The sequence below is a fragment of the Adiantum capillus-veneris genome, chromosome 30 (genome assembly GCF_014529385.1).
Source record: "Adiantum capillus-veneris isolate H3 chromosome 30, ASM1452938v2, whole genome shotgun sequence".
NCBI classification, from domain to species: Eukaryota; Viridiplantae; Streptophyta; class Polypodiopsida; order Polypodiales; family Pteridaceae; genus Adiantum; species Adiantum capillus-veneris.
The window spans coordinates 41424258-41436329 of NC_140960.1; the positions used below are offsets into that span (position 1 = coordinate 41424258).

At 49.7% G+C, this 12072-nt stretch overlaps 1 protein-coding gene across 2 annotated transcripts in view; it reads left to right on the plus strand.

Moving 5' to 3' along the window:
* Window positions 1–12072, plus strand: part of LOC147417850 (uncharacterized) — a 285145-nt gene that overhangs the window by 99869 nt on the left and 173204 nt on the right. For both annotated transcript variants that reach the window (XM_086506721.1, XM_086506722.1), the window contains exons 7-9: window positions 2361–2400; window positions 2648–2687; window positions 4266–4361. In XM_086506721.1, coding sequence (XP_086362847.1) covers window positions 2361–2400; window positions 2648–2687; window positions 4266–4361 — 176 coding nt within the window. The remainder of the gene's footprint in view (window positions 1–2360; window positions 2401–2647; window positions 2688–4265; window positions 4362–12072) is intronic.

Below are 12072 nucleotides of genomic sequence, written 5' to 3' on the forward strand. Positions count from 1 at the left end.
TCTCCTGTCTACAGGCTGTCTCCCATCTGTATCCACTAATGTGAGGCATAGACTGCCCAGGGGCCTGATGCGTCTCAGAGTAGAAGATGATGTCTCTCCTGGAAAAACTCTCCTCAAAAGCACCTACATCAAGACGCATAGATCCATTACAATTCCAAGTAGCAACTTTGAGTGCAGTCCCATAGGCCTCACACCGTCATGTGGAGCGTCGCTCCAATATCACCACTCTTCCATCTCGGTAAAAGGCAATCTTGCCTTTTTCCCTTGCTGCTCTAATCTCTGGCATTACCTCCTGCATATGAGCGATCTATGAGAGGGTAAGGTCATCCCCGAGAAAGATACCCGTTTTTTTAAGAGTTTGCCTTTTCTTCAGAAAGTCTTTCTTTGCTTCCATGGAGGGAAAACGGAGGATGAGTGCCCTTTCTTTCGAGGTTTCCCCATTGCTCCCATTTTTCTTCTTGTTGCCCACTCTCCAAGATCTTGAGTGCATCGGCTCATGAACCCCCATCAAAGCCATGAGTTCTTTTACCTCTTCATCTACATTATCTTTGTCTGTAAAACCGCAAATTCTCACATGTAGAGAGCGCACACGTCGTCTTTGCTCCTCTTCTAGGGTCAAGTTGATAATGGTGGGTGTCGACGTTGTTTCCTTGCTTTTCCCTTTCCTGGCTACCTCAATCCATTTCTGGGCTTCATCTGCCTTCTGCTGAGTCTTTGTAATAACGTCCACCCAGGAAGTCATCATCTCTTTGTGCTGCTCTTCCCCCTCTTTGATGGCTTGCACTTCCTCTTTGATTGAGTTTAGTTCTTCTATTACTGAGGGTTGCAGTTCTCCCTCTTCAAGTGTGTTTCGTGATTGTGCCTCTGCGAGCGCCTTCTTGAGTGACGCAATCTCTTCGTCTTGGGCCGTCACTCGATCTCCCATTGCAGTGATCTTGCTTTCTTGGGCAAACACACGATCTTTGAGCATTTTAATTGTGTCTAGCAGGTTGTGGTTGATCTTGTTAACAGTTTCTGTCATTTCTTCTTTGCATTTTTGAACTGCATCCTCTAAAGGATCGGGTTTATCATTCTGCTTCCTCATGCTTTGTCGCCACCAGAAACGAGGTCTGCAGTTTTTGAGTTTCCTGTAATTCCCTGTAAAATTCCTAATATTGCGCTATCTGTTTGTTTTCAATTTCCTGCCGGGCTCTTCGGAATGCTCGATTAGGTGTGTGTGTAACGGTGTGTGGGTCGACCTCTGAAGTAGCAGCTACAGGCGGGTGGGTCGACCTTTGAAGCAGCAGCTACATGCGGGTGGTGCTGCAGTGGAGCAGCAGCAAGAGCAGCGCTGTTGGGGGGGGGCCGGGGGGGACAACGAGAGAGAGAGAGAGAGAGAGAGAGAGAGAGAGAGAGAGAGAGAGAGAGAGAATTAACGTCTTCAAAAGGCCATAGTGACCTATGAGACCGGAAAGTTACAAGGCGGTGGATCTGGGGGGAAAAAAAAAAAAAAGACCTACGCGTAGAAGCGCAGAAAAAGAGGGGGGACATCCTACGTGTAAAAGAAAAGGGGGGGACACCCTACGCGTAGAAGAAGGGGGGGGGACATTCTATGCGTAGAAGAAAGGGGGGAGGGGCACCTTACCAGTAGGGGGGGGGGGGGGACCTTATGAGCGGCGCGGTGGCGGGGCTGCAGGCGGATCGAGGGGGGGGCGGGGTTGCAGAGGCAGCGCAAGGGGAGGCGGCAGCGTAGGGGAGCAGGGCAGCGAGCAGCGGCACAACGCGGGCAACAAGCAGGGCGCGAGGGCGAGCAGCAGCACAGCAGGGCGCGAGCGCGAGCAGCAGCAGCAGGAGAGAGAGAGAGAGAGAGAGAGAGAGAGAGAGAGAGAGAGAGAGAGAGAGAGAGAGAGAGAGAACCTGTTGCTGCTGTTTGAGTGGTACGACCTTATCCTTGCTGTCCCTGGTGCTTTACTGTAGGTTCCGCCTCCTTGCCTGTAGGTTCCGCCTCCCTGCCGTTTGTTGCTACGCAAGTCCACGTACTGGTGTAATTTATTGCGTAAGCTTTACTGCTTTAATGTTTTGCGTAAGCCTTTTTTCTTACGAACTGCAGCAGCGTGGGCAAAAAGAGGGGTCTGCGTAAGCCTTTTTACTTACGAATTTCAGCAGCATGGGCAGGAGGGGAGCTGCGTAAGACTTGCAGCAGCGTGGGCAGGAGGGGGACTGCGTAAGCCTTTTACTTACGAATTGCAGCAGCGTGGGCAGAGACAGCGCGAGGGGTGGGGTTGCGTGGGCAGAGAGAGAGAGAGAGAGAGAGAGAGAGAGAGAGAGAGAGAGAGAGAGAGAGAGAGAGGCATGTTGAATGATCCTTAAATTTGTTGCAGGTGCCTTTGGTCAACAATCAATTCAACTTACAGACTTCAGGTGATTGGCCTTAAATCCTTGGATGTGTTGGCTGCACATATTACCTTCATGACCCATACTTGTTTGGACGTGTTGAAGGAAGTTATTGGTGAAATATGCACTTTTAAGTAGTTGTTTGGGCCATATCTCGAAGTGTGGAGCGTTAATGGTGTACAAGTGCTTGATTTATATGTTATCACAGATTTTTTAAGTTTCAGCTGGTATTTGGTGAAGTTTGTACTGAATGAACATGTTTGTGCTTGTGTAGAGGATCGCCATTTCAGAGGTTAGGAACTTCCACTCCTCAGGTTTATGGACTTGGAATTCTTATGAATTATCTATTTAGTTTTTCAATTGTGTTATAATTGCAAACTGGCTCTTATGGTGGGTTCAGACGAGTGCAGTTCACACAATGATAGTTGACGTCTTGGCTTTCATTTTCGCGGCCAATACTACTCATAGTTTTTCCATACGAACCACACGTTGGACGCACACGGGTATGGAAGTACGGATCAGACTACTACATAGGATGCTTAAAAGCCTACATACTATACCACCATGTTTAAAACTTTATACAGAAACACAAAACCATAGAAAATTCAGAAATTAGAGTTTAGAGGCTAGCTTGTGGGCATGGGGAAGGTGAGCAAGAGAGGGCGAGAGGATGGGCTGGCCACTAATTCGCAGCTCGCTGATGTGCTGCAATGCCTGCATAACAGAGTCAGCAGCCCAACTCGCATGGCCAAAAAACTGCATGCGAAAAAATTTTGCCCCAAATTTTTTGCCGGGTACGGAATCACTTTCCGTACTTGGACGAGTACGGAAGTATAGCTGGGCAACCACACGGGTACGAAAAAAACACTGATACTACTTGAGTGAACTTGCTACTGATTGCAGGAACCTAAATCCAGGCTGCAGAGGAGGTGGCAAAGCGCCGTTGCTGCCTGGGGGGGGGGGGGGGGGGGGGGGGGTTGGGGGGGGTGGTAGCCAATTTTGTTGGTGGGTCCAGAATTGTAAAATCTCATTTTGTCCAATGGCTGCAGGCCATGCAATACGAGCTCCCTTTTGCTTTCATCTGAGACCGTCCCGTCTGAGCCCAGCCTTTGGGAAACTTCTATGATAGAAGTTTTCCAATGATCTTCTGACCAGTCCCCTTTTCATAATACTGAAGGCTACTTGGGGTTTGAGGACAATGATCAAAAAACTTTCTAACCTATCCATAAAGTATTGAATGTGAAATCTGCATGTTAAACCCTTTTTTTGTTGCACTTTGGAAGGGTTTAGCAGAGGAGGAGCAAGCACGAAGGACTGGGTGGGCATCAGCAAATTGAAGATCAAACAGTCATCGACAATCTGTGGATAAATCTTGTTCTGCAATGATGAGGGAGTGCACGAGAGAATGAGAGGCGCTCTAATGTAGCAAATGGAAAGTCATATGACGCATCATAGGCACATTCTTACACATAAGGGGAAGCCTAACAGTCTCTGTAGTCACACAGGAAACAGAACAGGAATGAGGTGTAGCTGAAAAAGAGTTGAATGATAAATTGTAGTCACACTTCTTATCTCATGTTTATTGGTTTCCCGTTGTGAGATTATGAGTAATATGTGATAGGTGGAGGTCCATAATTTTGAAGTGTCTAAATGGGGATATGTCTTCCACATTTTTCAATCATGTAGAATAGAAGTTTCAGTCAACGTACAAAATGACCATAACAAAGATGTTCAAGCTTTCTGATTTTTGATTTGGGCAGTGATTGTTAGTTTAATAAATAACTCGGAAGAAACTTTCATATAATTTGTTATTATTATTTGTTTAACGTATATAATTTTCTGTGTCTATCATATACCTGTTTGTACTACATTTTTTTTTTCTACTTGTGCAGGTAGATGGTGATATTCAAAGCATTACTCCAGTTGAGAATGCTCAACCTACAAAAGATGCCCATCAAGGGTTGGAACTTCCAAAGATTGGACGAGAGGTATCTAAAAATAGGATCTACATGCTGTACTTTTTTTCTGTTTTGAAGGTAGTTTGTGAATGATGAGATTAGGTAAATCAGAACCCAGTTTTCTTTCTCTATCACAGGTCGATGCTAACCCTATAGGCCACCGAAGGAATAAGTTAGCTGCTTAGCCTGTATGAGAGGGCTATGCGGTCTTAGTCCTCTGGAGTGTAGTTTTCTAAATATAGATTTTCTTAGAGTTATTTGTGCGACAAATGTTGTAATGGATTTAGGGGGTGGCCGCTATAACATCAAATATTTCACTCAAAAGGATTTGAGCTTATCTCCTCTCACTCATTTCTCTACCTTTGGCACAAATCACCCTCGACTAGCCACCCTCTACACTGCTAGACATTCCATGATAGCTATCCCCATTGAAAAGTGTCATGGATGCACTCAATTTGACAAAACAACGAGAGAAAAAACGATAAGAAAATGTGATTTGTCAAGGATAAACTCATAGGATTCAATCTTCCTCTAATCCACTCACATAACCTTGATGAGTGTCCACATATGGCCACAACTATGCACAAAAAGGGATCACAAGAACCCAATTGGAGAACCTTACTCACTTCAGCCAGATGATGATCCCATCTTCTACCCCCACTCCCTTTTGTGCGTTGCTTCCTTGTCCATGTGCCTCTCAAGGACAAATCCTTCCCTCCTTGCCTCAGCACCAGCAGCCCCTTTCAGCTGATAGCCTTCAGAGAGTCCTCTCATAGTAGTGGTGGAGCTTAGACCAGTGGCCACTTACCATGAGCCTTCATGTTTATTTGAATCTTCTATTATAGACACCCTCTCTGTTGGGCCTTACAACTGACGGAGCCAGTCTCTGATCATTGCCATGGTGACCGATCCTCTTTGCACGTGAGCTACCATCAATGGCTGCAGAAGATATATGAAGATTTCACATTGGTCTCACACCAGCTCCTGATTTGTCCCTCTTCATTAAAGGTATTGTCAATGGTACGGAGTACGCACCTAGTGCTCATTTACACGTCCGGTGGAGGAGGCCAATTTGGGCGCACCGAAGGATCCCAAGCTTTTTCTATTAGCTACTTGGCTATGGGATATCGCTACTTTTTGATCAGTTAATTTCGTTTATGCAATCCTTCAAGGATGTATGTTTTTGGGCCTACTCTGATATAGTAGCGATGCCACCAGAGCCAGGAGTCCATATTATCCTATTAGGGGTGGGCACAAGACTGCTGTGTGCGTAGGTTTACAAGATTAACACCAATTATCCTATTAGGGGTGGGCACAAGACTGCTATTCAATTGCAATTAAGCAAGAGCTAGAGGAGGAGGAAGCCTTCATTGTTGTTCCGATCAAGCACTCTGAGTGGCTATCTCCAATGGCGATTGCCTCGAAGAAGCATTTCTACGCAGAGTTTGTGTGGACTTTAAAGCCCTTAGTTTTAACCTCCTGCACATAAAGGTTTTCATAGGATATTGCAGGTCAAGCACTATATAGTTTTGAGGGTGGATACCCAAACATTTTTTGTGCCTCCTTTGGTACATTTTTTTTTCCGAAAAAAGATCCTTCTATTTAGTTAATGAAACTGCTCATAGGGCTACAACCACCTCTACAAGAGAGGGCTACAACAATCATGAGGGGGAAACTCTCCCAATGAGAAAACAGCATATGTACAATGAGGCTAAATCAAGAGATGGGAGGAGGGAAAAGCCACACAGGTGGGCGGTAGTGCCATTAGAGCACACCCTGGACCATGGTGAAGAAAGGCCCCGGACGCCAGAGTCGAACGAAAGCCTCTCTACGCTCCCGCATGTGGTCAGAGTTTCCCTGGAGTCTCTCAAACTGTCCTCTGAGAGTATGGATAAACTCTAGCCAAAGATCTCGAATAGTCTCTGCTGGTGGTATAGAACGAGCCTCGAAGATGCGGAAGCAGCGGGCCCGCCAGATCAACTAGAATGTCAGGCCGCAGATGAGATCCTAACAGTCCTCTCTCTCACTGCACAACTCTTGTGGAGTAAGCTCTGTAGCAGGCTGGAGTGTAGGTCGACCCCCATGCATCACTATCATCCTGCTGGTGGAGGATAGCTCAAACTGAAGTGCCGGGCCCATGAGAGTGGATCAAGCAGCTTCCCCCCCAGTGTATTGCCGAGCTGTGGAAAAAGCTGGCATCAGCCGAAGAATACGAAGACAAACCTGCTGTGCCAAAGGACAGTCCCAAAGATAGTGGCGTTGACTCTCCACAAGATGGTCACAAGCTGTACATGCTACCGAGAGACCACTATGTACAAGCCAGCTCCCAACTGCTGTAGCTCGATGTGCAAGCAGCCAACCACTGGAACAAAGTGACTTGCCGCAGCTGTTTGAAGTCCCACAACCTCTCCCAAAAAGCTGCCAAGAACTCAACTGTAAGACCCTCCTCCTGCCAATGAGTTGCTACAGCAGGACGAGCCTATCTCCACGCTGCCAGTATGTACGTCCCAGTCGAACAGTGTATTGAAAGAAAGGGACACCTAGATGGTCGACCGAGGAGAAAGGGTCCCTCCAAAACCACTCTCCAGGATCCCACTGCACTCGTGCCAGTGGACAACACTCCCAGGCCCACAGCCTCCAGTGGCCAGTCTCAAGAGCTGCAGGGTCAGGATCAATGATGCAAGTCCTCCCAAAGATGCCCACAACTCGGATCCTCTGAAAACAACACTCTGCTACGTGTGGGGTCTCTACTGAAACTCTGTGTAAGCGACCCTCACCCTGTAGCTCGAAGAACAGGGAGGGTACAGTCTCTTAGCAAGCTCGAATTGTGATGAGAACCTCTAGTTGCGTGAAGGCCCCCATCCATCTGGGTGCTGCTGACTCGAGAGGTGTGAGCCACTCAGCTGGTACTGTGTCTATGATGTCCTGACACATGCTCTGCACCCCTCTCATGCCCTATGGGTGGATGCCTTGAAGCTCCTCTGACAAGCCTGAGAACTATAGCCAGTCACCTAAAGTGCGTGGTGGACGCTCTGCCATGGGACCCCAGGAAACATGAGGCCTACTACCAACCAAGTGGCCTCTTTGAGTGCTAACCATGGGGGTTCGAAACAAGGGGCTGTCTCAGGTGCTCCTCCGTGCAAGTAGGCTGGCGCTGCTCCAGGCCTCTCCGCAGCTGCTCCGAGGATCGGAGCAAACTCACAGCGAAGCGGTCCTCCAGTCTCCTTCTCAAGCCAACTTTGTGCATCTCTGTGAAAATCCATCTAGTCGAAGGTCGCCAAGGGCCTCCGGCCTGAGGCACTCTCGCACTAAGCCGCTGAAGCAAAAAATCCTTCCAGGACTCCTCCCTTGGAAGAAGTCCTCTAACGATAAACTTCCCTAGAAGGGCTCTGCTCTGCTCTGCTGGGTCTATAATCCCCAATTCTCCCTGAGAACAAGGAAGAATGATGACCTGCCATGCCACTTTGGCGCGGGCTATCTGAGTGTTCTGCCCTGACCAAACGAAGTTCCTGATCAGCCTCTCCACCTGGCTGATGCAAGAACTCGAAAAGATCCAACGAGAAGTGATGTACCACATAATAGCCAATAAAACCTGGTTGGCCACTACGACTCTGCCAAACAGAGAAAGTCGTGCGGAGCTCCAATGTAACAACTTCCTCCTGATGGACAGTAGGAGGGGAGCAATCTGCTGCTCGGGAGACAAGTCCAAGCCAACCTGACAGCCCAAGTATCGAACTGCAATCCCTGGGGAAATCCATCTGAAACCCTCACCTAGCATCTAATCAGGCGTAGTGGCACTACCAACCGAGAAAGCCACTATCTTTCTCCAGTTGATCAGTGCGCCTGATGCACAACAACAAGAGAGGTTTCATTTCAAGGTTGTGAACACTTATCCACCCTCACTTGTCTAACCTCAGCAAGTCTCAAGAGCCTGCTCACACCTGTGAAGGTTGGTGGCCTCCTGGCCATCCAAGTACAAGGCTGAGTCGTCTGCGAACTCAGCATCTAGTAGCTCATCTCCTTGAATAGGGAGCGCTAAGCCACGTAAACCAACCTGCTGTGAAACCAAGAACCTGCTCATCGCCTCAGCATAGAAAAGAAAGAGGAAGGGGGCAAGAGGGCAGCCTTGTCTGACTGAATGTGTGAGCATGAAACGATCACCTCTACCTCCTGACAAAAGTACTTGACTGTGTGCCTGTCTTTACAGAGTTGACACACCTCTGATCCAAGCATCTGAGAAGCCCATCGTGCGTAGAGTGCCCGCGTAGAGTGGCCTCCAAAAAGTCCCAGTCAACTCTATCGTAGGCCTTCTCAAAATCAAGAAGTATCACCAAATCCTCACCATGGAGCCGTGCTAGGGCAAAAGCCTTCCAAAAAGTAAAGATGTTGTCAAGGATACTACGCTCATTGACAAAACCTGTCTGTGTCCCATGTATAATGCTCTCTAGAAGTGGCTGGACCCTCAAACTCACTGCCTTGGCAAGAATTTTGTAGGATGAGTTGAGGATGGTGATGGGCCACCACTGTCGAATCTCATCCAAGGAGCCACCCTCCTTGGGAATGAGGTAAATCAGGCCCTCACTCATGCTGTCAGGCATCTCTCCTGTGTGTAGGATGTACTGAAAAGTGCTGCAGAGATCTGAGCCAAGCAAGTCCCAATACTCCAAGAAAAAGCTGGGGGTCTCACCTGGACAGCTACCACGGGGAAGTGCTCTAAGGGCCGTGTGTAGCTCCTCAATCTGAAGCGGCAGCTCAAGCCTCTGGCACATCTCCTCAGTCACAAGACAAGGCATCTGTGCCCACACCTGCTCTCTACATGCATCCTAACGCTCTGACTGATGCTCTGCAGACAGTAGATCATGGTAAAAGGCAGTAGCAACTGCACGCATGTCCTCCGGCTTTGACGCAACTCACCCGTTGGGCCTCCTCAACTGGCTGACCTTGGCATGCGTATGTCGGGGTCCCAGTGCCTTAGAGAAAGTGCCTGTCACTCTGTCAGCCGCCTGGGTCCACAGAGATGCCTGCCGATGGAAAGCAAACTCATGGCGCCTCTCCTCTATGCTGACGAGCTCCTGGCGAGCCTGTTGTAACTGCTCCTCCAACCAAGGACTATCTGGATGCTGCTCTTGCATCCTTTGCAAGGAAGCAACGCCTTGTCGGAGATGTTGCTCCTCCTCTCGCTGCAGCCAGGCGAGTCGAAGACTCTTGAAGAGAGAGTCGACTAAGCTGAGCAAGTCCTGAGGCCACTCTGTTAGTAGGAGAGTCCTGCATGTCTAAGCTCTCTGTCCAAAGAGCCACCACTCGCTCTCTGAGCGTAGAGTCCGGCAAGACCCTCTCAAGGATGCGTAGCATCGTGTTCTCTCTCCTCTGCATATCTTTCATTGTGAGGATCACTGGTGCATGGTCCGAAAAGGAAGTCCCAGCCAGAATGCCAACTGTCCAGTGGTCACTAGTATAGAAGCGATCTATTCGAGATAGATTCACTCCTCCCACTCTGCGGTCTGAACGAGAGAAGTCCAGGCTGTCTGGGGGCCTCACAAAGCTAGAGTGCTGCCACACATATGAAACCCGCAGATTCATACAAAACCTCTCCCAAGCTGCCAACTCAACTCCATGCACAATAGTATGGCTACCTCCAATCCTGTTAGAGGGGACCTCCAACATGTTGAAGTCATCCCCAATGCACCATTGCTCTGCATGCGGTAGAGACTGAACAATCTGAGATTAAAACTCTGCACGTCACTCGCCACATTGGGCGCATAGATATTTAGGAAGCCCACGAGGCAACCCTCAACGTGCATTGTGATCCACTAAGCCCTGCCTGGCACAATAATCCCTATGCCCACAATGGCCTGCTGCAAAGAATCCGCAATAGTCATACATACCCCGCCCTGGATGCCTCCAGGTCCAAATGCAACTGACCAAAAAGTCTCGTATCGTCCACGCAAAAGCTGACTACAACGTCTAATGCGGCTCTCACACAGATGATGCTCCTGTAGCATAAGAAGGTCAATCTTTCCTCCCACAAGGCATCGCTGAAGCTCCTGACGCAGTCGGCCCCTCTGACGCTGAAACTGGGGTCCACCTAATCCCTGCACGTTCCATGGAACGATCCTCATGAGGAGCGAGAGAGAACTGATGCTGCAGCAGCAGCTAACTGTGCTATCTTCGAGGCAGGCTTGGATGGGGAGTAATCCGCATCCGAGCGTCCCCGAGATAGGCGTGACTGCAAAGAGTGTCTAGCCCAAGCCCAAGTAGAACGAGCCGTGCGCAAAGCAACCTCCTCTGTCCAGGAGTCCTCATGTATGTGTACATAACATGGCGGGCTCTGCGTGTTAGCAAAGAAGTGAACCACAAGTGTCTATATCCTGCTGAGTCTGGAGGTGTCACAAAAAACTTGGCCAACGGCCACAGAGTCTGAAGCAAGCCTGTAACCCCTAGGTCTCCCATGTGATGAGAGAACTCTAGGGCCTGTGTCTGTAGCCACTCCAACATTGAGTCTAAAGTCCACTCAGCTTGGTCCCTGCCGCATAGGGGAAAAGAGAAGCCAACCGCTGAGTCCAAGGTGTCTATCTCCCTAGCTGCAAGGAAATGTACATGAACTCTGAAGCAGCTTGCCTCAAGGTCTGGTGAGGAGTCACCGAGAAACCGTGTAATGTCGTAGGCAAAGAAATCCCACCGATGACGAATGTCGAAGCTCGTCATACCATGAGGAACTGCTGCAAAGGGGGATGTCTGCACCAGAAGAGGGGGTTTGCAAGAAAGGCTATCGCTCTCGCCGAGCGACTCGTGCAAAAGTGCTGCCAAGAGATCTCTTAGCAGCCGAGGAAGGCCCTGTCCCCTGGGACGGCTGCGGGGATGGAGCGGGAGCAAGGGGGTTCGAGGGAGAGGGGGAGCAGTAGAAGGAGGAGGGCGAGATGGAGAGGCAGAGGGAGAAAGTGTGGGGGGGGGGAGGCAAAGAGGGGGGGAACTTGGGGGGAGGAGGGGCTGTTGAGGCTGAGATGGAGGACCTTGTCTTGCTGAAGAGGGTCGAAACGGTTCATTGTGGGAACCCACTGCTGCTGGGCAGGGTCCTGGGGACCACTCTGAGTGCCAGGATGGCGCGGTGGCCCCTATCGACGTCGACTACGGACTTGCTGCCAACCCTCCTCCGCTTGAGCCCCAGGCTCGGAGGGTGGCTCTGCCTACGTACTCTGTGACTCTGTCTGCTGCTACTGGCCAGCCCTCGAGGGCTGGGGCTGGGCCTGTGGTGCAAGTTGGGGTCTCCTCCGTGGACAGGACTTTGCAAGATGGCCCATCTATCGACAAATGAAACACTGATTCGAGAGGCCCAGATACTCCTTGCTCTATCGGAACCAACTCCCACTCACCCGAGGCAGTAGGTGAGCTTCGGGAGAGAGTGGGTGTCCCTAACCAGAACACGTACTGAGGGAATGCCGGCCGCCTTGGCAGCTACAGAGACTGCCGTGCAAGGTGTCTCTAGGATAGTCCCAAACTCTGAGCCTATCCTGGACAAGAGTGGCAAGTACTCCCTCCTCAAACCAGGAAAGCAAACGGAGATGGGAAGGTCTGCCTCCTCTACGAGAACATCTGTAGCTGGATCAAAACCATGCCTCCACTATCGAAAGTGGGCACGAATTGCTCGGATGGCCAAGGGGCTCATTGCGATGAACTTGGATGCCATCTCGGAAGTCTCGAACTCTATCTGATAGTAGCCGTGTCCGAGGAACTGAACATCCAA